Below are 22,835 nucleotides of genomic sequence, written 5' to 3'. Positions count from 1 at the left end.
ACACACCCATGCAATCATCTGTTTGAACTTCTTCCATCTGGCAGACATTACAAGATTTTCCATGCCCGCACTTCCAGACTGAAAAATAGCTTTTTTTCCCCAGAGCTATAACTACTCTGAACCAATCGATCAAGCATCATCCAAAAATTTGTTATACTGCTACTTTTAAGAATAGTTTTATGGCTGTCATGCATCTGAATTGCGCTTTTGTACGGCTAGACATTGCTTGTACTGGCTTGGTTACTTGATTTTATTTATTGTTTATTTACTTGCTGTTTTATAGCATTGAGTACGAGAGTTGCAAACTCATTTTCGCCGTATTGGTGCAATACAAATTGTACTATGCAATGACAATAAAGATATTTCAATTTCAATTTCTTGAATACATATACTTCCCCATATAGAGAGTTGCAAATGGAATCTTAGGTTGATTATCACCACTGTCCCCATGCATGGAAGTCAATCATTTAGCTTTCAATTATTGTGAAATAAAGCAAAAGTTTTTGCTACCCTATGAGTCGCATTAATATGATATATTTGAATCAAATTGGATAATGTATCAAAGGCACTAAATTATTTAGCAGAGTTTTAGATGTGCATTATTTAATTTATATAACTGAAACATTTACAATACATTTCTGGCGGTAACTAGACAATGGCTAGCAATCGTTGCTCAATGAACATTTCATGATTGCAAAAATTGCTTTCATAAGGTTCTAGAAGTTCATGCAAAGCTGTCAAGTTAAAACGTCACATATTTACAACCTTGTAGTTTCATACAAAAAAGAAACTGGTTTTGTATAGTAATTTAATTCACAACAGTTCCAAAACTAGCTAATATTGTTTGTAGAGGACAATATGTAATAATTACACAACAAAGTATTATAGGTGCTGGCCAATAAGTTATGAAGACAAGTCACATTTTGCTATCAAACAAAGCCAGATACATGAGTTCAATAGTGTTCCATTGCATTTAAAGGAGCCAACTTGTGTTTTATTATAAGTGTGGCATTTTTAATGACATTCTTAGATATCTTTCTTACAGAGGTATCATAAGATGCTTTACTTAATAGAGAAGAAAGGAAAGGAACCTAAGCAGCAGCCTTGCAATAAGATCATGTAATATCTTTAATCATGGGCATGTGGCAACACTGGAAGTATCCATTCCATTATACAAATAAAGCAAATCATAAAGAATAAATTATTTTAAGATTTGTGGTCAAAAGCCTCAAAGAAATTAAGATTGAATGGAAAACAGTTTATATCACTGTAGAAATAGAAGATTGCACTTTTGTTTTCAACCCAATAAGAGTTAATGTGTATCCTTCTTTTCCCTCAAAGTGTAATGATGAAAACTAGCCAGGAATGAATTAAAGGGAGGGAGAGAGGAGTTGAATGCCTTTGAAACTATACAATAGACATTTATCAATGTATCATAAAGACTAGAACAATTGTGAAAATTTAAAAAGTGTGCTTTTTCTGAAGCACGAGTTGGAATTTCCTTTATGATCCATCTTGCATATATAGAATTGAGAACAAGGGAAAAATTAGCCACAGATTACAGAATTTTAAGATTCACTCAGTAAAAGTCCTTAGTATGTATATTAGAGTGGTGCTTGTTCAATCCAGACAATTTTCTTTTGCTCATCCTCTATTGTTGCTCTTACTGTAGTTACAAGTGAATCAAGATCACTCCAGCTATCAGGAATACACTTATATAGGCATGGAAGTTTGTCCAGTAAAATCTCCTCCCTTCGAGAGCACTCCACCAGCAAATCCTCTGTAACTCCGTATTTCTGCAAGATTTTTCTAAAAACAAGATTAGATTAATTAGAAAAAAAACAATTTGCTGCTACAAATATCTAAAAAAACAAACAAAATGTGAAAAAACTAACAACTTCAATTGAGGCAGTTTGATTCCCCTCCAGACCTATAAATCTGTAGCTAGGTCTTTAACCAAGTAGTGAAGGAAGGTTTATAAAAGAGAATGGGCAAGGTGGTAATGTAAAATAGTAACAGGCGTAATAATAAGTGTGCGACAGAACTGTATATGGCCTGAATTGGGAAAACAGTAAAATAATTGTAAACTCCAAATCTGAGGCACATAATATTTGCAACCAGATAGATAAACTGATGGAATTAAATTGGTATGATCTGAAACCAATGACCAAGACATAGTTGTAAGATCATCAAGGCTGGGAACTAAATATGCCAGGGTACCTGACATTTTGGACAGATCAACAGAAAGGAAAAGATGATTGGGCAGTTCTGTTAATAAAGGATGAGCTCAGGAAAGGAGTGATATATGATCTTGGGCCAGAAGACCAAATAGTTCAATGAACGCAGGTGAAGATAAGAAATAGTTGTCTGAATTACTAAATAGATTCAAGGTCAAGTTGATTTTTTGGAGGACAGGGAGTTGTGGATTAAAAGGAACAGATAGACAAATGACAGGATACGGCCGAATGAATTATGAGCAAGTTGGTGCGACATAAGGTACAGGAGGAGGAGTAGGCCAATCAGACTCTTGAGCCTGCTCTGCCTCTCAGTGAGATCAAGCCTAAACCATTCCTGACCTTAACATTACTTTCCCATTCCCTCCTCATATTCTTTAACTTCTGCATAGGTCTGACAAAATCCACCTTGCATACATTCATCAACTTCACATTCACAGCTGTCTGGCATAGAGAACTTAAAAGATTAATGAAACTCAGGAAAGAAATTCCTCCTCCTATCATAACTGGTTGATTCTAAATGTATACTGTACTCTCTTGTTCTAGACACCCAGCTAGGGGAAATATGCTCCTAGCATCCACCATGTTGATCCCCTTCACATCTTATATTTTGATAAAATTTCTCATACTGAGTACAGGCTCAAGGTGCTGAAGTTGATTAGTCTAACCCTTTCAGAGTCAGAATCAGGTATATTATCACTAATATATGTTGTAAAACTTGTTTTGAGGTAGTAGAACAGTGCAATACACAAAATATACTACAAAGCACTATAAGATAAAAATACAAAATAAATAAGGAAAAAGGGCAAAAACAGAGTGGTAGTGTTCAGGGGTTCATAGTCAATTCAGAAATCTGATGGAAGAGGGGAAAAAGCTGTATTAAAACGTTGGGTGTGTGTCTTCAGGCTCCTGTACCTGCCTGTTGACAGTAATGAAAGGAAAGCATGACCTGGATGGTGGGGGCCGTTAGTGATGGATGCCACCTTTTTGAAGACGTCCTCAATACAGGGGAGGGCAGTGCCCATGATGTGGCTGGCCAATCTTCTGCAACTTTTCCTGATCCTATGTATTGGTCATTCAGAATGCTCTCCATTGTGCGTCTGTAGAAATTTGCTTGAGTTTTTGCTGACATGCCGAATCTTCTCAAACTCCAAATGAAACACAGCCGTTTGGTGTGCCTTCTTTGTAATTGCATCAGTAGGTTGGGCACAGCATAGATCTTCAGAGAAGTTGACACCCAGGAACTTGAAACTGCAGACTCTTCAATAAGGTCTGGTATATGTTCCCCTTCCTGAAGTCCACAATCAATTCTTTGGTCTTATGTTGAGTGAAAGGTTGTCGCTGCAACACCACTGAATCAATCAATCATCTTTTTGCACGACCCTTTATCCTTGTGAACCTTCTCTGCATCATTTCTGATGTTAGCGTATAATGTTAAATATGGAGACTGAAACAAATACACACCAAAAAATGTATGTAGATATTCCAATGCAGTCACACTAGTGTCCTGCATAGTTGCACTAAAAAAGCTCCCTACTTTTCCCGAACACTTGTAATAAAGGTGAACATTTCATTAATCTTGCTGTACCTGCATTCCAACTTTTTGTGCCATAATGAAGACCTTCAGATCACTACGAACCGAAAAAATGAACAACCAAATCTAAACCACGACCGCAACAAATATCTCAGCTCAGTGTCATTGTGACCAGAAGTCTTATAGTGGGTTAGAAATTAAATACAATGATAATCTTTGCAGCCATACAAGAATCAGTCAGATGAAATTACCTGCAGGTCAACTTGAAGAAATTGTCTGAGCTCAGTTACAAGCTGATATAATTATGACTGGAGGCTGCTGCCTAAGCTGGAGGCAATTCTGAGCTGCAAAATGCTGCAGAAGCAGTTTTTTTATGCAATGCCAAATTGCCAAAAATAAAAGACTTGCAAACAAATAGCACACATGCAAATTGGCTTGCAGACATAAATATTGATCTTCTGGCTTGCAGAATCCCTGCTATGTTTTTTAAAGTCAATGATAAATATAAATCTTTAGGAATTTAGCAAGAGGCATGAAGGAGAAGACATTGAAAGTCAATTGCATCCACTCATCTGTTGTTAGTACCACTTCAAACAGATTTAAACTCAGGAGACACAAGAGACTTAAAACCTGCTCATGCTGGTTTGCTGTATCTATTGTGCAGATGCAATAAAAAGTTCCATACATACACAAGAGTACTTTAGTGTTTTCTAAAACTGTGAAGTAGCAGAAGTCCTGCATAAAAAAAATTCTGATTCTCCTATCAACTACTAAAGGGAAGCAGTTCATAAAAATATTCTGATAAAAATTACATAAGGCAGCTTTCTCATTTAATATTTCATTTGTTTTTGCAATCTAAGCACTAATATGAAAGTTCTTAGTATTTAAATTAATGGAGACCACAAGACATAGGAGCATAATTAAACCATTCAGCTCATCAAGTTCACTCCACAATGACTGATTTATTATCCCTCTGAACCCCATTCTCCTGCTTATTCCCCGTAACTTTTGATACCTTGACTAAGCAACCTCCGCTTTAAATATACCCAACAACTCGGCCTCCACATCCGTCTCTGGCAATTAATCCTCATCCTCTGACTGAAGAAATTCCTCCTTTCTAAAAGGACATCCCTCTATTCTGAGGCTGTGCGTTCTGCTTCCAGACGCCTCCATTTTTGGAAACATCCTCTCCACATTGACTCTATGTTCATTAGGTTTCAATGAGATTCCCTCCTCATGCTTCTGAACTCCAGCAATTACAGGCCCAGAGCCATGAATCATTCTAAATGAGAAGCCAAGGCTTCCTTCTGATGATAGACAGTATACAAATTATTAGTATCTTGAAAAATGATAACAGATAAACCACATAATGATATGCTAGAAAAGATATAATAGCTGAAAATATTCAACAAATGTGAATATTGTACCTTACATAGATTTCACCCAGTTCAAATTGCAGAGACGCAATTTACATTTCTAAAGTTGACTTCAAAAAACCAGCAGATCAATCATTCTGATAGATTTAATGGTGAAAAACAAGTCACAAAAGATGCTGATTTGCAATTTGAACTGAACAAAAGCTTATTTCAAGTGCCTTACAGCTTCCGTTTTTTTTCAAATGTCACAGACAAAAGACTTTGCATAAATGAATAGGATACAGTGAAAAAGTTCCAACAACATAAATTTGCATACGTTGAAACCATATAAGGTTTGCTTGATCAAATAAAAAATATCTTACGTGGAAGTTTATGCTGGGGCAGTTCCTGAGTCAGCCTGGTACACTTTAATAATGTGTGATCAAACATTCGTGCATGCCAGTGTATTGTTGCTGCAAAGCCGGATATTCTGATTACAGGAGCTGTTACTTTTTCCAAGACTGCTGGAACTCAGCAAGTCACACAGCATCTGAGGAGACAAATGGATGGGCAACATTTCAGGTTGAAACCCTACGGGACCGCCTGACAGACAATCTTCAGGATGCAGGGACTCAATTCAAAATGTCGACCATCTCTTTGCCTCCACAATGGGGCTTCACCTGCTGAGTTCTTCCAATAGCTTATCTATTCCTCTGGTTTCCAGTATCTGCTGTCTCTGTCTCTCCATTTTTTTTGTTAATGTACTGAGCAACTTCTACCTGTAAGGCTGAAGCATGATGTGTTCATAAGTCTGGGTTGCAGTCATCTATCACATGCTTTGTTTGTTAGCACCTCTTAAGAAATCATTAAAAGAAAAATTTCTATAAATAAACAACTGATGATGCAACTCCTTCACTAACAGCAATACAAATCTTGCAATGAATGAGATAATATTTAAAAGACAGATACATTTTCAAATTACAATCAATGCAAGAGATTAAATAACATTTATACATAATTCAACAATAATCTTAGTTTTTGGGGGTTAAGTAATACTCACTTAATTTTCTTAATATTCTTTTCACAGAGGTGAATGACAATGATAATGGGATAGATCTCAACATTATGTAACTGTTTCACACAGTCCAGACCAAGTTCCAAAAGGCAGTGAACATTCTGCAATTAAATACCATAGAATTTATTTTTTTTCATTCTGTTAACTCATCAGTAATATGAAGTGATATGTAGAAAATGCTTAATCCAGATTGATATTAATGTGGCTGCTTTTGAACGAAAACAAATTAATTCAAGTCACAGTCGGTCCAATTGCAAATACAATACAGTGGAGTCCAGTGTAGTAGGACACATTGGGTACATTTTTGTCCAATTAGCTGAAGATTCGTGGAAATAGTTAAAAAGGTATAAGAGAAAACAAAAATACCGTTTAACTGAGTAACAAATTATGTACTTAAATGAAAAAAAAACAGAACAAATTAGAACACCATTAATACTAGTACACTGCTATAACACGATGTATTAGTTCCCAATGATAATCGACAGAGAAATTCATCCAGTGTACACTGCCATGTTCTCTTGATTGATTGTAAGTGAACAAAATCTTACTTCAGTGGTGGGTAAGTTGTCAGAGAAGATCTTGAGAGGCAGGATTTATGAGCATTTGGAGAGATATAACCTGATTAAGGATAGTCAGCATGACTTTGTCAAGGGCAGGTTGTGCTTTATGAGCCTAATTGAATTTTTTGGGAGGTAACAAAACACATTGATGAAGATAGAGCAGTGGATGTAGTGTTAACAGATTTCAGTAGGCATTTGATAAGGTTTCCCATACGAGGCTCATTCAGAAAGTAAGGAAGCATGGGATCCAAGGAGTCCTTGCTTTGTGGATGCAGAATTGGGTTGCCCACAGAAGGCAAAGGGTGGTTCTAGATGGCTCGTATCCTGCATGGAGGTCAGTGACCAGTGGTGTTCTGCAGGGATCTGTTTTGGGACCCTTCCTCTTTGTGGTTTTTATAAATAACCTGGATGAGGAAGTAGAAGAGTGGGTTAGTAAGTTTTTCTGATGACATGAAAGTTGGGGGTGTTGTGGATAGTCTGGATGGTTGTCAGAGGTTACAGCGGAACATCGATAGAATGCAAAGATGGGCAGAGAAGTGGCAGATGGAGTTCAACCCAGATAAGTGTGAAGTGGTTTATTTCGGTAGGTCAAATTTGAAGACAGAATATAATATTAATGGTAAGACTCTTGCCAGTGTGGAGGATCAGCGAGATCTTGGGGTCCGTGTCCATAGGACACTCAAAGCTGCTGCGCAGGTTGACAGTATGGTTAAGAAGGCATATGGTGTGATGGCCTCATCAACCATGGGATTGAGTTCAAGAGCTGTGAGGTAATGTTGCAGCTGTATAAGACCTTGGTCAGACCCCACTTGGAGTACTGTGTTCAGTTCTGGTCACCTCACTACAGGAAGGATGTGGATACTATAGAGAGAGTGCAGAGGAGATTTACAAGGATGTTGCCTGGATTGGAGAGCATGCCTTATAAGAATAGGTTGAGTAACTTGACCTTTTCTCCTTGGAGCGACGGAGGATGAGAGGTGACCTGTTAGAGATGTATAAGATGGTGAGAGGCATTGATCATGTGGCTAGCCAGAGGCTTTTTCCCAGGGCTGAAATGGCTAGCATGAGGGGGCATAGCTTTAAGGTGCTTGGAAGTTGGTACAAGGGGGATGTGAGAGGTAAGTTTTTCACACAGGGAGTGGTGTGTGTGTGGAATGCACTGCCAGCGAAGGTGGTGGAGGCAGATACAATAGGGTCTTTTAAAAGACTCTTAGATGGGCACGTGGAGCTTAGGAAAATAAAGGGCTATGCAGTAGGATAATTCTAGGCAGTTTCCAGAGTAGATTACATGGTCAGCACCATATTGTGGGCCGAAGGGCCTGTAATGTGCTGTAGGTTTCTATGATTCTATGAAAATCAGCGCAGACACCTAGAGCAGATAATGGGCTGCCTTTGTTTATTCTTTCAATGACTGCACCCTCCAAATCTTCATTTTCACGGCATCATTCAAGATGATTGCCGATTCCTTCAAGACCTTCATAATTCCCAACTTGAAGTTGTGAAATTGTTTCATTTTTACTCCCGGCTGTTTCTGGTATCTCCAAACCCAAATGCTTAAAAATGTAGGGATCAAAACAGTTCTGGATTATCTTACTGCTTATGTCTCACCAACTCTCAGTGACAAAAATCACTGGTTTTTGAACACAAAACACATGCAACTGACGGTATTTAAAAGCTGTCCACTCTAATTACACTGGAGTGTCTAAAAGCACACAACTGCATGTGACTGACGCTGGTTAGAAACTGTTCGGCAACAGCCTCCTGCCCAAGTTAAGTGACATCTTATCCCAAATAAACAAAGGGAATCCTGGATATTTTCAAGATTATTACTTGTGTTTTGGCCCAAATAAGTCACTTCCTCAATTAACCAATGGTCCAATCAACTGAAATCCACTGTAATGGTTAAAGGGAGAAAACCAAATATTAAGTTGATTAAGGTAGTGAGTGGCACCTCATCTCATGATTGAACATCATATGTTTTGATGAGCTTTCAGACAGCACAAATGAAACTGCCTCAGGAGAAAAGAAATACAGTTTACATGAAAATAAGTTTCAGGAGAGATTAAAAAAAAAGAAACAAACAACTTGAATGAAAATAAAATCAAACATGCAGCAATAATTTTCTCTGTTAATTTATTTGTTAAGCATAACACTTTTTATTAATTTGAGTCAGGAATGTCTCCGTTTTATCCCAAGTTATACCAGAATCAATTAACCTCAGCTGTGCTTCAGTTGCAATAAATGTCGTTAAGTCTGGAAGGAGAATGTCAGATATGTTTTCTGTTACTATTAATTATTTGTAAAACTTGCTTTGTATTTTCATATTCTGGACACTGTATTTAAATTAAATGATATTATCCTGAGCTGTTTCTCTTCAGCAGAGTAAATGATTAAATGGAATTGGCTTCCATTTATATTGATTATGGAGGTGGGATGTTTAAAGAGGTTAACTTTATTTGTCACATGTACATTGAAATATACCATGAAGTTCATTGTTTTGTGTCAAATCAAATTAGCAAGATAGCCTACAACTGTCACCACGTTTCTGGTGCCAACATTGCACGCCCACTGCTTTCTAACCCCAACTGTACATCTTTAGAATGTGTAACAAAACTGGAGTGCCTAGACGAAACCCACATGGTCATGGGGAGAAAGTACAAATTCCTTACAGAGGCTGAAATCAAACCCCATTCAGTGACTGCTGGTTTTGTAAAGGGATTGCACCAGCTGCTATGCTACCATGCTACCCATGTCGATGGGATAAATGGGCATTATCTTTCAGTTTCTTGTACCTAAAAAAGCATGCATTTATAAAGTGTATGTGCTAATGTAGAATGTATGCATTAAGTAAACCCAAGTCGTTTGTACAATAGACTACACAAAAGCTCTCAGGTACTGAGTGGCACTCAAATTCATCCTCCATAACTTTGTAAGTTTTTGTGACTGCTTTATCAATACATACGACCAGGGGTTCCCAAGCCGGGGTCCATGAACCCCTTGCTTAATGGTATTGGCAAATGGCTAAAAAAGGTTGGGAACCCCTGCATTAAGCAACGAAAAGGGAACAATGGGAAAAGTGAAAAAGAAACAATGTTAAACCTATTTTGCAGAAGTAATCTTCAATATTACTCAAGAAGTAGGAGAGTTAAACAAGAATCGTTAAGGGAAGAATAATAAAGCAAACAAAAGAACATTGAAAGAATGCAAAAATCCAAATTAGTCACAATAATTGGCATGAAATTTACACTATTACCTTGGCAACTACTGTCTCTACTCCCTTCCTTGTGTAACAGGATCGAAGGAAATTCTGTGCTTCTTGCACACCCAAAATTTCTCCTTTTTTGTTCTTCTCAGTATACTCAGTGTTGTTCAAGCACTCTAAAGAAAATAACAAAGATTTTCTGAGCAAATAAATAAAATCTATGAATTACAATAATGCATATTTTATTTTGAAGCATTGGAACATTTTTTGGGACCTCTGTGTGTGATACGCAATTTCTTGTAGGTTAAATACTCTAGGTATATACACTTTAGCTTTCTGTGAACTTAATTTTAACAAGATGTAGGCCCTTAGTTCAATGTTCTGTCTTGCCAGACTATTTTAGATTAGTTATCATCCATGTCTACATTCTACATTGTGTATAAGATGATGAGAGGCATTGATCATGTGGATAGTCGGAGGCTTTTTCCCAGGGCTGAAATGGTTGCCACAAGAGGACACAGGTTTAAGGTGCTGGGGAGTAGGTACAGAGGAGATATCAGGGGTAAGTTTTTGACTCAGAGAGTGGTGAGTGCGTGGAATGGGCTGCCGGCAATGGTGGTGGAGGCAGACACGATAAGGTCTTTTAAGAGACTTTTGGATAGGTACATGGAACTTAGAAAAATAGAGGGTTATAGGTAAGCCTAGTAATTTTTAAGGTAGGGACATGTTCGGCACAACTTTGTGGGCTGAAGGGCCTGTATTGTGCTGTAGGTTTTCTATGTTTCTATGTCCTGAGTCAAAGTTCTTCCATTAATTTCCAGCAGTGATGTGAATTAAAAACTAAGACTGAACATATAAATTTCTCTACCTCAAAAAAGTTCTACGTGAACATTTAAATAAATTATTTTTTCCTTTGTATATTTTCATCAAAATGTTGTGTGCCACTTAAAAACATCTTACCAGATTTACATTTTTCATAGTCCGGTAGATCTTTCAGTTTCTCAAGCACAACTTTTCCAATTCGGGTGGGTGCTATAATCACTGGTCTTAGAGATGGTGGGTGGCAAGGCCTGACCAGTGAATAAGGCATTAACGTAAAGCAATTGCCAACAGGCTGGTTGTCTAAAACAAAATAATGTAAAAATATAAAATATGGAACACAATGATTATGTGATCATTTTGCATGTAAATCCAGAATTTAAATAACAAAGTTAATTTACGACATTGGACATCAATTTTCTTCTTCACAGTTTTCTTTTTTTTATGATAGGCCGCTTGAAACTGAACTCAAATATAATTTCAGATGACTTATATAACGTAGGAATTTGGAGAAACAAGACATTAACTTTTATTGGATATAATAGGTTTAATGCATAATGGTGCTGATGCTTTGCAAAAGTTCAACTAAGCTAAAAATGTTTTGTTGATGATTTTCATTTGTACTCAGTGTCTGAGACTTCTCACTTGTGTTCAACAATAATCAGCTGGCACTGATGAATTCAAGGTGTCCTGCACCGTTTCTCCATAACCAGTGTTCTGGTGAAACCTTTCACCATGCTCATCACTGACAGCACCAAGATTTGCAAGGAAGAAATCTACATGGGAATGCAGAAAATGAATCTTTAGTGACACATTGCACTTCATGGTTTTGTATGCTTAAAGCATGTTGTCAACCAGCTGCACCTCGTTTGGTGCTCTGTAGTTGCCGAAAAAATTTTCAACAACATCCTTGAATGTCTTCCATGCGATTTTCTCTGGCCCCACTAGAAGTTCTTCAAATTGTCTGTCATTGATGACCTGTTTGATTCGTGGACCAACAAAAATGCCTTCCTTAATCTTGGCATCAGTTATTCTGACTTGAATTATGAATTAAATTAACAGATACAGGCAATTTCTAAAGAATGGTGCGTGATAGGGAAATTTCATTGGCAATTTTCATGATCAGCTGCCCAAGATCCATGAGATATACCCAAAAGTATTCAGAAAGCAAAATCTTTGTTGTTCAGTGTGATATAAAATAGTACCTCTGGCACCAAGCCAGTAAGGACAAAATGAGCAACACATACAAAAATGCCTAAGGAATTCAACAGGTCAAGCAGCATCTATGGAAGGAAATAAACAATTGACACTTCAGGCTGAGACCTTTCATCAGGAATCTGTCAGTGTTAATAACAATATGAAATTGTATCAATTAAGATATAATTCCTCATCAAATAAATTACAAACAAAAGAGAAAAATGCTCGTATTTGACAGCACCTTACTACAAAAGGATAGAGATTTAGATGGAAGTGAACTACTGTATTGTGCTTATATTTGACCTGAGCCTATCTTTCATTTGAAGATTTTTTTTGCATAATTAACTTACCACTTGAATGACAACTAGCTAAAGGCATAATAATCAGTAACAACATTTATCATAATAGATATAGTTTAGTATGCAACATCTGAATCTGACCTTGCTCTTTGTCGGGGTCAATGATGCCATAGTCAAATGATAACCACAGTGGATTTCTTTGACTTTTGTCAGTACTGACAATTCGCACAAGTTTATTTTGACTCGAGGAAGAACTTTTCCGCTTTTGCTGAAAAAACAAGCACAGTACAGAAGATGAGGAAAAGCCAGGCGTGAGTCTGGTTTGAAACAGTTCAAAGAAGTAAACGGTTTTGTGATGAAGGGTCAGACAATATGGGTGAAATTAATGTAAGCACTTAAATTCAACTCTCTCCCTGATACAGTGTGTGGATGGTTGGACTCTCACTCTCTCTCTCTCCCTGGTTCAGTGTGTGGATGGTCCCTGAATTCTGTAAACTCTGGTTAGGCCACACTCGGAGTACTGTGTTCAGATCAGGTCGCGTCATTATAAGAAGGATGGGAAAGTTGTAGAGAGAGTGCAGAGGATATTTATCAGAATACTGCCTGGATTAGAGATCATATCTTATGAAGAAAGGTTGAGCAAGCTAGAGTTTTCCCCTTTGGAGTAAAGGGATGAGAGGTGACTTGATTGAGGAATATATGACATTAAAAGGCATTGACAGAGTGGACAGCAAGAGCCTTTTCCCCAGGGCATCAATGGCTAATACAAGAGGGCATAAATTTAAGGTGATTGGAGGAAAGTATCGGGGGGGCACGTCAGAGGTAAGTTTTTTATAGAGAGTGGTAAGTGGAGAGAACATGCCGCTGGGGGTGGTGATAGTGGCAGATACATTAGGGACATTTGAGAGACCCTTAGGTAGGTACATGAATGAAAGAAAAAATGGAGGGCAATGCGGGAGGAAGGGTTAGATTGATCTTGGAGTAGGTGAGAAGGTTAGCACAACAGTGTGGACCAAAGGGGCTTCTGCTTTGTACAGTTCTATGTTTTGTGTTTTATAAGGTAGTTGCTGAGAGAGGTGTAGCTCACACAATATGATTTTATATATGAATATCACGTACAGAACATGTATGCACTCTCCAGTTATGAGACATGCACGGCTTCTCAAGCATTGGGACAACTTCCTTCAACAACTAGTCTGTTAGCTTCAGTGCTACATTTACGTTTGTTCCTTCCTAGGTTCATAAAGCAAACCCATTATTTAGTTTGTAATGCAGGCATATGGAAGTTGTATTAAATATGATTACATGAGCATAGTAGGTACTCTTAAAGCCCCAGCTCTGCAGTAAGTTGATTTAATCACAACCAGTCTATGCCAGGTTTACTCAATATTTGTATCAATTGGTTTTACTTGTATGAAAACTTGATATAATAAATTATTCATTCTGTGAAGCAACACTGCTGAAATCCATCACTCTAACTCAGATTGCTTTATCCATTTCATATCCTGGATGTTAATTATGGAGATGAATCTCAGTATTAGTAATATTCCATAATTAACATCCAGGATATGAAATGGATAAAGCAAAAAAGTTGAAAACTATAGTTCTGATGTATTTTAATTTGCATATTTCAACTTTTTTGTTGTGCAAGTTATTAATTGTTTTCCATTCCTCATCACTTTGCTTAACTGATAAAATACTAACTCCCACTACTTGTGAGAGGCTTTAAAAATGTTTTAATAGTAAGTATTATTTCACCTTTTTAGGGAAAGGAATCTGCCGAGTCATGTTCTGAATAGTTCCTATCAACAGCTGTTGAGCCCTAAACAGAAACAAGGCATGATCAATATTTTAACCTAAAAGAATATTGTTTCTTCACTTGCAGGAAACCTGATATCTCCATGCGTCGTCAAAGTCAATTGTAGAATTCCTGACCTATATATAGTAACTCAGCACAGACCAGGGAAAGAAATTTCATTGTGTTCCCAGTGGCATTATGTTAACCAATACAATAAAGAGAGCATACATACAACACACACAAAATGCTGGTGGAACACAGCAGGCCAGGCAGCATCTATAGGGAGAAGCGCTGTCGACGTTTTGTGACCCTTCGTCACGAAGGGTCTCGGCCCGAAACGTCGACAGTGCTTCTCCCTATAGATGCTGCCTGGCCTGCTGTGTTCCACCAGCATTTTGTGTGTGTTGTTTGAATTTCCAGCATCTGCAGATTTCCTCGTGTTAGAGCATACATAAGTTGTTTTATAATTTCAAGCTTATGTAGTTCAATTACATCATATTGACTTCAATATAAACTAAGAAGAACAAAATTACAAAGAACTGCTCTAATACTGTAAGTACCAGGTAGAAGAAAGGAGTTAACTCAGTACTGAGCAAACTTTCTAATCTGTATAATTTGGTTACTTGCTCACTTGATTAGTTGAACTGTGCGACAGATTTTACTCAATGCATTTATAATTTTGGTTTGCAACCTGTGTTGTTGGATTCAAGAGAACAGAAATAGATTATGTGGCTTGTAGGTCAGGTCATGTTTAACCTTTGAATGACTCCACATTGTGAAATATACATTGATAATTAAGTAGGATGACCTTTAATAGATTGAAGCAAAGTTGCAGAAAAGGCTGACAGAATTGTACAAAGAGCAATATTTTATTCATTGCTGCAATTCGCTAAAGTCATTGGCTTCTGGGATAAAAGCCATTTAAAATAGATTTGCATGTTATAGATTTCTGAAATGTTTAAATCATGCCATTAGAGTATACCTACAGAGTAGTTTACTGTTATGTTTAAATTAATATCAGTCCTTAATTTTATTGTAGTTCAGTGCTCCAATCGAGGGACATGATTGGTTTGGGCACAAGTCTCAGCTGCAGCAAAAGTCATGATGCTGGGTTGAGTGGGAAGATGGCAAGCTCTGTGATTGGCTAGGGGATAGGCCAGAGGTCACAAATCTACCCTTTTGAGAGAGAGGCCTGATGCCCCAGAATCTGCAATTTCTGCAAAACTGAAATTTAGGTGGGGTCTTGTAATTAAATTTAGGATCAAAGGAGACAGGTAAACTTGTATTTAAAAATAATGATGCATGGCTTTGTAGCACCATTTCTCAGAGATTTAGTTTTCAATTTTATCCAGAAAACTGAGTGAATAAATATCAGTCAGTCTTAGTTATGCACTCTCCAGGCTGATTACAAAATTAGCCAATCCATTCTCTCAAAGTTGAAAATATAAGGCAAAAGGAAAATAATTACCAAGAAAGGAATAGAACCAAGATTCAAGATTCAGGATGCAAGACTGTTTACTGTCTTTTCCTATACACAAGTGTAAAGGAAAATGAAATAATTGTCACTCCATCCAATGCAGAACAAAAAAAAAACAATAAAATCACAATAAATATGAATATAGATTAAATACATAGATTCCAGGCACAGGAGTGTCTGTAGATAAGGTGACTGACAGGAAATGATAAAGTAGTGTTGGTGAGAGGTGTGAAGTTTTTCTTTGGCCTTCTCTATTCTGAAAGACTCCCACGTTCTATTCACAGAGAACAAGTTCAAGTGTTTCTTGCAGCGCGTAGGCAATTTTTAGAGTGGTGTGTCAATGCTTAAAGCAAATTTATTATCAAAGTGTGTGTATGTCGCCATATACCACCTTGAGATTAATTTTCTTGTGGGCATTCACAGTAAATACAAAGAAACACTATAGAATCAATGAATAAAGCACATAAGAGAAACTGTGTAATCATAAAAAAAGAAAATAAAAACAATAAATAATATTGAGAGAATAGACAGGTTGAGGTCTTATTCTATTTCGCAGCTGCGTGAACAAAGGTGGGGGAACAGTAAGAAACCATTCAATGTCCCTTCACCAATGAATGCAAAAGCCCAACATTTAACTGTTGTGGGCTATAGCTGTTCAACTCCCAGTGATCAACTAAGAAGGAATTAAAATGGACAAGCATATATATGATTAAAATATATTTTCATCATTTTTGCATGTTGCCATAATTACTGCAAAGATCTAAGTAAATATGATTCACATTTACTGAAGGCACAGCTGATGTTACATTCTTACCGGTAGTAATTTGGAACAGAACCACCATCCATGTCAATCATTTTGTGGGGATGTACTCTGAAGGTCTTCCACTCACTAGAGCCCCTGTACATAGTGTCAGTGACATGTAAGATTTCGTTGCATTGGACAAGAAATCCACCCAGGGCTCCACTGTCTTTATCAAGTGCTATGTTGACTCGGATGAAGAAGGAATCCCCTGAAGTAATGATCTTTTTTTCAATATTTGTCACCAGTGTTTGATAAGCTAATTAAACAAAGCATAACACAATATAAGTTCTGAGTTGTTACCTTCTGGGATCTTAAATTCAATAAGATCATGAGGTTTAAAAAAGTAATTGCAAAGTTTCAAGCAAGATTTTATTAGAAGAAAAATATTTCTTACCTATTAAAGAACATAAAACAACTTTTGAAAACTTTAAGTAATTACAACAAATAATCTAATGTAGTGCAAAGTCCACAAACATTAGTGTTTACCTTATATTTGCTGCCCAAGTGCGGGAATTTACCTTATAAAAGTTCATGATAGCCCTGAAGATGTTGGTTGTAAGTGGAAAAAAATCTTTGCCTTAACATTCAACTCACAGACCTCCGTTCATACCCCTGCCCCCCCCTTACCCCATCCCTATCTATAAGTTTAGTCTGGTTCTCTTTCTCTCTTTCCCCCCCCTCACTATAATCTCCCCTCAGCCCTACCTTTCTTTCTCTTTTATTTCCCATAATTCTCCACCTTCCCCGTAGCCCATATCCCCTCAGCCTATCACTTCTCAGCTCTCTACTTCATCCCTCCCCCCACTTCTCATCCCCCCTCGACCATCCCTCATTACTTCACTCCTGATGAAGGGTTTCGGCCCGAAACGTCATCACTACCTCCTCCCATAGGTGCTGTCTGGCCTGCTGAGTTCTGCCAGCATTTTGTGATTTTATTTATTTCCAGCATCTGCAGATTCACTCGTGTTGCCTTTGCCTTAACAAGTCTTTAGGAGCCATGAATCTATTTTTAGGTCTGTATTGTATTTTGTGGCACATTTGCTATGGTAATCTGTCAGATGGGTTGGGGTGTGATAGAAACAAATGAGTATAGATCTGTATTCACTAGTGGTTAGTTAGTTGTTAGCCAGAGGGAGTGAGCCATGGGGAATGAGTTTTTTTGTTGACCGCTTAAATATGCTATCTTTGCTAAATTTAGTTTGACCACTGATTACGCTTAGTATTGCCTAGTTATATCACTAATTAGAATGCTTAGTTATGCTGATTTTAATGCTAAGATTGCTAGACCGCTAACTTAGTTGTGCTAGATTTTTATCGCTACAAGATCATTTGGCTTTGCTGGTTTCATAATAAAGAATTGAATGTACCATTTTTGATCTGGAAATTCATTATTTGGAAGCATGCCATACAGTGCCAAGTACCCTGGCCTAGTTTCTCAGTGGTTTTGGTTTGTTTTCAAGTAAGCACTGCATTTTGTCAACAAAAAAAAAAATACCAAATGAACAGCAGCCGACAGCAAAGGATAGAGGATATGAAACAATTGCTGATCCAAACATGTTATATTGAAGGTCGTGTTGCTGTAACAAGTGGATATGTGGCTCACCAAGGTGTGCTCCTCTTGGAACAGCCATGGAGAAGGAAGAAACATTTTAAGTTGGAGGAAGAAATTGCTGTAGATATGGTCAAAGTTAATGTGCTAAAGGCCCCAAACGTGACGAGTGCTCAAAGTGATCCAGCAGGACAGTCCTACGGTGTGAGTTCTTACACTGAAGAGGCATAAAGAAAAATAAAAACACTCAATGTCAATGCTGATTTATTTCTTCCTCAAGTGTTTGTGAAACATGAATAAGATCTCCAAGACTAACTGAAAGGAAAGATCTATCTTTCCTTTCAGTTAGTCCTGACGAAGGGTCTCGGCCCGAAACGTCAACAGTGCATCTCCCTGTAGATGCTGCCTGGCCTGCTGCGTTCCACCAGCATTTTGTGTGTGTTGCTTGAATTTCCAGCATCTGCAGATTTCACACACAACATGCTGGTGGAACACAGCAGGCCAGATTTCCTTGTATCTGCAGATTTCCTCGTGTTTGCTTTTTAAGATCTCCAAGAGGTAGTTCAGGGTGTTCACTCTCAGCCTGCACTAATGAGGTACTCTGAACCAATGTCATATCCAACAGCTCAAAGTACTCATGGGGACATTAACTTACAGAATGGAAACACTCTTGCTTTCAATGACAAGAGGTCAAAAATAGTACAATCAATATTTTGAGGAAGCAAAATGAAATAACAACCTTATTTGTACAACAGAGGCACATTTCATCTTTGCCAGAAAGTGAGATTGAAATCTTCAATGGCAATCCATTACAGTATCATGCATACATGAGGGTTTTTGAAAATAGTGTTGAAGGCAAGACTGATGGTTATAGGGACTGCTTCGATTTCCTCGAATCGTACACTAGAGGTTGCCCTGCAGAACTTGTCCGATGTTGCCACCATGTTGACCCTAAGAAAGGATATCTAAAAGCAAAGGCTTTACTGCAGGAACATTTTGGTAATGAACAGAAAATTGCATCTGCCAACCTGCAAAAGGCTCTTTCTTGGGTATCCAGTAGGTACCCATCAAATCTGAAGACATGAAAGCCCTTCAAGACTATCGTCTTTTTCTAAGAGCCTGTTGCAATGCCTTGGAAGAAGAGTGGTACAAGCATCAACTGGACGTGCCTGCTTATATGTTAATTGTCGTTAGAAAATTGCCCAAAGTGGAGACTGGTGGTCTGTAAACTGTAAAAAAGGCACAACCATAATGCTACATTGTTTATTTTATTGAGATGCAAGTAAATTTTGCTACACACCCAGTATTTGGAAAGATAAAGGAAACTACATCACCTGTAATGAACAAAGATGTGAACAAAACTAAGTCAAAACTTTGTTCTAAGGCAGAAGGAAGCAGATTAACCACAACTGTGGTCACTGTGAGAAGTAAAGCTAAATCTGAAACTGGAGCTAATGGACGGGAAATGGTCTCGTCAGTCAAAGGGGTTTGTCTGTTCTGTGAGGGTAAACATACATTGGATTTGTGCCCTCTGCTGGAAAAATAAGGGCTCATAGTGAGAAGATTACCTTCCTCAAAAAAAAGTGCCTGCTTTGGCTGTTTGTGTACAGGACACATCAACAAGGATTACAGGAAGTGTCTTTCATGCAAGGTATGCAGTGGCAAGCATCCTAGCAAACTTCATATTCAGTCTAATGAAAATGGTGCAGTATCACTACACGTTGTGAAAATCTTAGACACAGCAGTGAGTACTGCCCTGGCTTTTAAAGGCCTTACATAGGTTAGTGATCATGATTGTAAACTTCCCATAGTTCCAGTACAAGTAAAGTCTAAGAAAGGTAACAAGACAGTGGTTACCTATGCTTTCCCAGGTCAAGGAATTACACAGTGAGCCCAACCTCACAGGAAAAAGAACATGCCTTCTCTTACAGGTCAAGAGAAAGACGCGTGTAGCTACATTGCTTCAAGATTGGACGTGGCTGGCTTAGATGGGGTGAAAATTAATGTGAGCTACCTATCATCTATATACAGAAAAGTATCCCTGTCCACAAATGGAATATTCCACAACGTTACACAGCTTTCATGAAGGATGTCATCTCCAAGTGTTCAAGAGAGTGCCAGCAGAGAATTTAGAACGCAGTGATGGGGAAGTCTGCTATATTCCACGTCATGGTATTTATCACCCCAGAGAATGGAAACTTCATGTCTGTGCAGCGACTTTTCAGGGACTATCACTAAATGCTCAGCTTTTTCAGGGACCAGATCTTACTAGATGATTGATTGGAGTCATAACTAGATTTGGAAAAGAACCAGTGATGATCACAGCAGATTCTGAATCAATGTTTCATCAGGTTAAAGTACCAGCAGAAGATGCAGATCTGCTGAGGTTTCCCTGGTGGCCTGATAATGACTTCAGACAAGATTTGGTGGACTTTAGAAATGTGGTATATCTCTTTGGAGCAACTTCACCTTTAGGCAATGCCCAGAAGGCAATGAAGAACAGTTCAGCTGCGAGATGGTGGATAAGGTTTAGCTTTGCCTTTATGTTGATGACTGCCTTGTGTCAGTGTCCTCTGAGGGAGAAGGGGTGTCTTTCTATCGTGGTCTTGCATCCATTTGTGCTGAAGGCATCTTTCAACTCGCACAAGCAACAGACATAGTGTACAAACAAGCCGGAGGAACTCAGCAGGTCGGGCAGCATCCGTTGAAACGAGCAGTCAACGTTTCGGGCCGAGACCCTTCGTCAGACATAGTGTGCTGGCTGTGATAGCAGAAGAGCAAAATGCAAAGGTCATGAAGGATTTGGATATAGATCAAGATCTACCTTCAGAAGCCAGCCGGTGGCGTAGTGGCATCAGTACCGGACTTCAGAGCGAAGGCTCCCGAGTTTGAATCCAGCCGGCTCCTGTGCACACTTTCCATTTGACCGTCGAGCTAGCAACTTGACCTCATAAAAAAAAAAAATTGCCTGCTACAAAAAGTTGATGGCCTATGCAGGCCATCAATTTCTCTCTTTTCCTCTATACCTTCAGTGGAAAGAATACTTCAGTGGGTGTGCAATGGTTCATGCAGTCTGATACTTTCAAGTTTAAGATCACAATCCAGAATAGACCACCCACCAGAAGGGGGATCCTCTCCATAGTTAGTTCCTTCTACGATCCTTTAGGAATCTTGAGTCCAGTGGTGCTATCTGCTAAGAAGATCTTGCAAGATCTATGTATGAAAGGACTTGCCTGCGATGACATCCTCTCCATAGTTAGTTCCTTCTACGATCCTTTAGGAATCTTGAGTCCAGTGGTGCTATCTGCTAAGAAGATCTTGCAAGATCTATGTATGAAAGGACTTGCCTGGGATGACATCAGTTGCTTAAGAGTGGACAAGCTGGCTAGAAAAATTCTGCCAGTTTGAAGACTTTAAGGTTGTTAGACATTTGAAACCCCTGGATTTTGGAGAAGTTACGGCTGCACAGTTACACCACTTTACAGACACAAACGAAGACGGCTATGGAGCAGTGAGCTGCCTAGCGTTGAAGAACACGCATTCTCAGGTGCAGTTCTTCCATCATGGCGAAATCTAGGGATGCTCCTTTGAAGCCAGTTTCCACCCCTCGTGTGAAGCTCATCACTGCCCAATGGCAAGCTGTCCGGACACACTGTGGTGGAAGGAGTTGCACAAGCAGCTTCAGGACTCAGTTTTCTGGACTGATAGTACTTAGGTGCTGAAGTATATCAAGAGTGAAACTTCCATGTTCCAAACTTTTGTTGTAAACAGAGTGTCAGAAATTCTTAAGGTCTCACAGGCATCTCAATGGAGGTGTGTAAACACTTCAAGCAACCTGACAGATGTGACCTTTTGAGGTTTAAAGGTGAAAGCATTACTGAAGAATGAGACTTTGGTGACAGGGCATCAGTATCTTCTTCAGCCTAAAAGAGAATCGCCTATGAATCTATATTGTTCTTGAGAACTTCTGCTAGTTGATCTGAAAGTTAAGAGGAGTCTTACAATGAATGCAATACAGATTGAACAGAAGGTGGATGCGGTTACATGTATAATTTATCACTTCTTCTCTTGGACCTGTTTGAGGAAGACAGAGGCCTAGATTCTTAGATTTAAGAACTTGCTCTTATTTCTTGGTTGGAAGAGAGAACAATTGAACATTGCTCTTACTCTGTCTGACTTGGATGAATGACAGCAAAGGTATTCTTTGGAGAGAAAGGTTCAGAAGGCCAAAGGTCAGATTGGCAGAGATCATCTCTCAGTGGAGGAGCTCAGAAAGATCATGGAGTTTTGCCAGAGAAAGAGGTTTCCAGATGAATTCTCAAGTTTGCAAAAGGGAGAAGGTGTGAAAAGGAACAGCTATTTTTCAAGCTCAATTTAGTACGGTACTTGAAGATGGTATCTTGTGAATTGGTGGACGGTTTAGTAGGGCAGCCATGCCTGAAGAATCTAAACATCCTGTTATACTGTCAAAGAAACTTCATATCTCAGACATCATTCTGAGGCAGGTACATCAAGAGGTGGAACATGGTGGCCGTGATCACGTGCTGTCCAGGTTGTGCCAAAAATACTGGATTCCCGGTGCTAGTACAGCTATAAGAAGAATCCTGTCTCAGTGTGTTGTTTGTCAATGGTTGCAGGCAACTTCAGGATGATAGAACATGGCAGATCTACCTCTGCACAGAGCCTCTCCAGATGAACCTCGTTTACATGTGTAGAAGTGGATTACTTTGGACCTTTTGAGGCAAAGAACAGGAGTACAATGAAGAGGTACGGGGTTATATTTTCCTGTCTAGCTATTTGAACTGTACACATTGAAGTGGCATCTTCTTTAGACCACAGATTCCTTTGTTAATGTTTGATACTTTATAGGAAGACATGGACAGATTTGTGAACTGCGCTCTGATAATGTGACAAACTTTGCTGGAGATGAGCGT

At 38.5% G+C, this 22,835-nt stretch overlaps 1 protein-coding gene across 4 annotated transcripts in view; it reads right to left on the bottom strand.

Annotated features, from left to right (window-relative positions):
- Window positions 1-240: 240 nt before the first annotated feature.
- card14 (caspase recruitment domain family, member 14) overlaps window positions 241-22,835 on the bottom strand; it is a 77,843-nt gene continuing 55,248 nt past the window's right edge. For all 4 annotated transcript variants that reach the window (XM_073026160.1, XM_073026163.1, XM_073026161.1 and 1 more), the window contains exons 15-21: window positions 16,365-16,608; window positions 14,034-14,097; window positions 12,417-12,543; window positions 10,921-11,082; window positions 10,012-10,136; window positions 6,184-6,299; window positions 241-1,809 (exon numbers count right to left, since the gene is read on the bottom strand). In XM_073026160.1, the coding sequence (XP_072882261.1) occupies window positions 1,605-1,809; window positions 6,184-6,299; window positions 10,012-10,136; window positions 10,921-11,082; window positions 12,417-12,543; window positions 14,034-14,097; window positions 16,365-16,608 (1,043 nt within the window). In that variant the 3' untranslated portion in view covers window positions 241-1,604. The remainder of the gene's footprint in view (window positions 1,810-6,183; window positions 6,300-10,011; window positions 10,137-10,920; window positions 11,083-12,416; window positions 12,544-14,033; window positions 14,098-16,364; window positions 16,609-22,835) is intronic.

Source organism: Hemitrygon akajei, chromosome 22 (genome assembly GCF_048418815.1).
Source record: "Hemitrygon akajei chromosome 22, sHemAka1.3, whole genome shotgun sequence".
Taxonomy (NCBI): domain Eukaryota; kingdom Metazoa; phylum Chordata; class Chondrichthyes; order Myliobatiformes; family Dasyatidae; genus Hemitrygon; species Hemitrygon akajei.
Note: the sequence above shows the minus strand (reverse complement) of the source record. Positions and strands in the feature narration are given on the sequence as shown.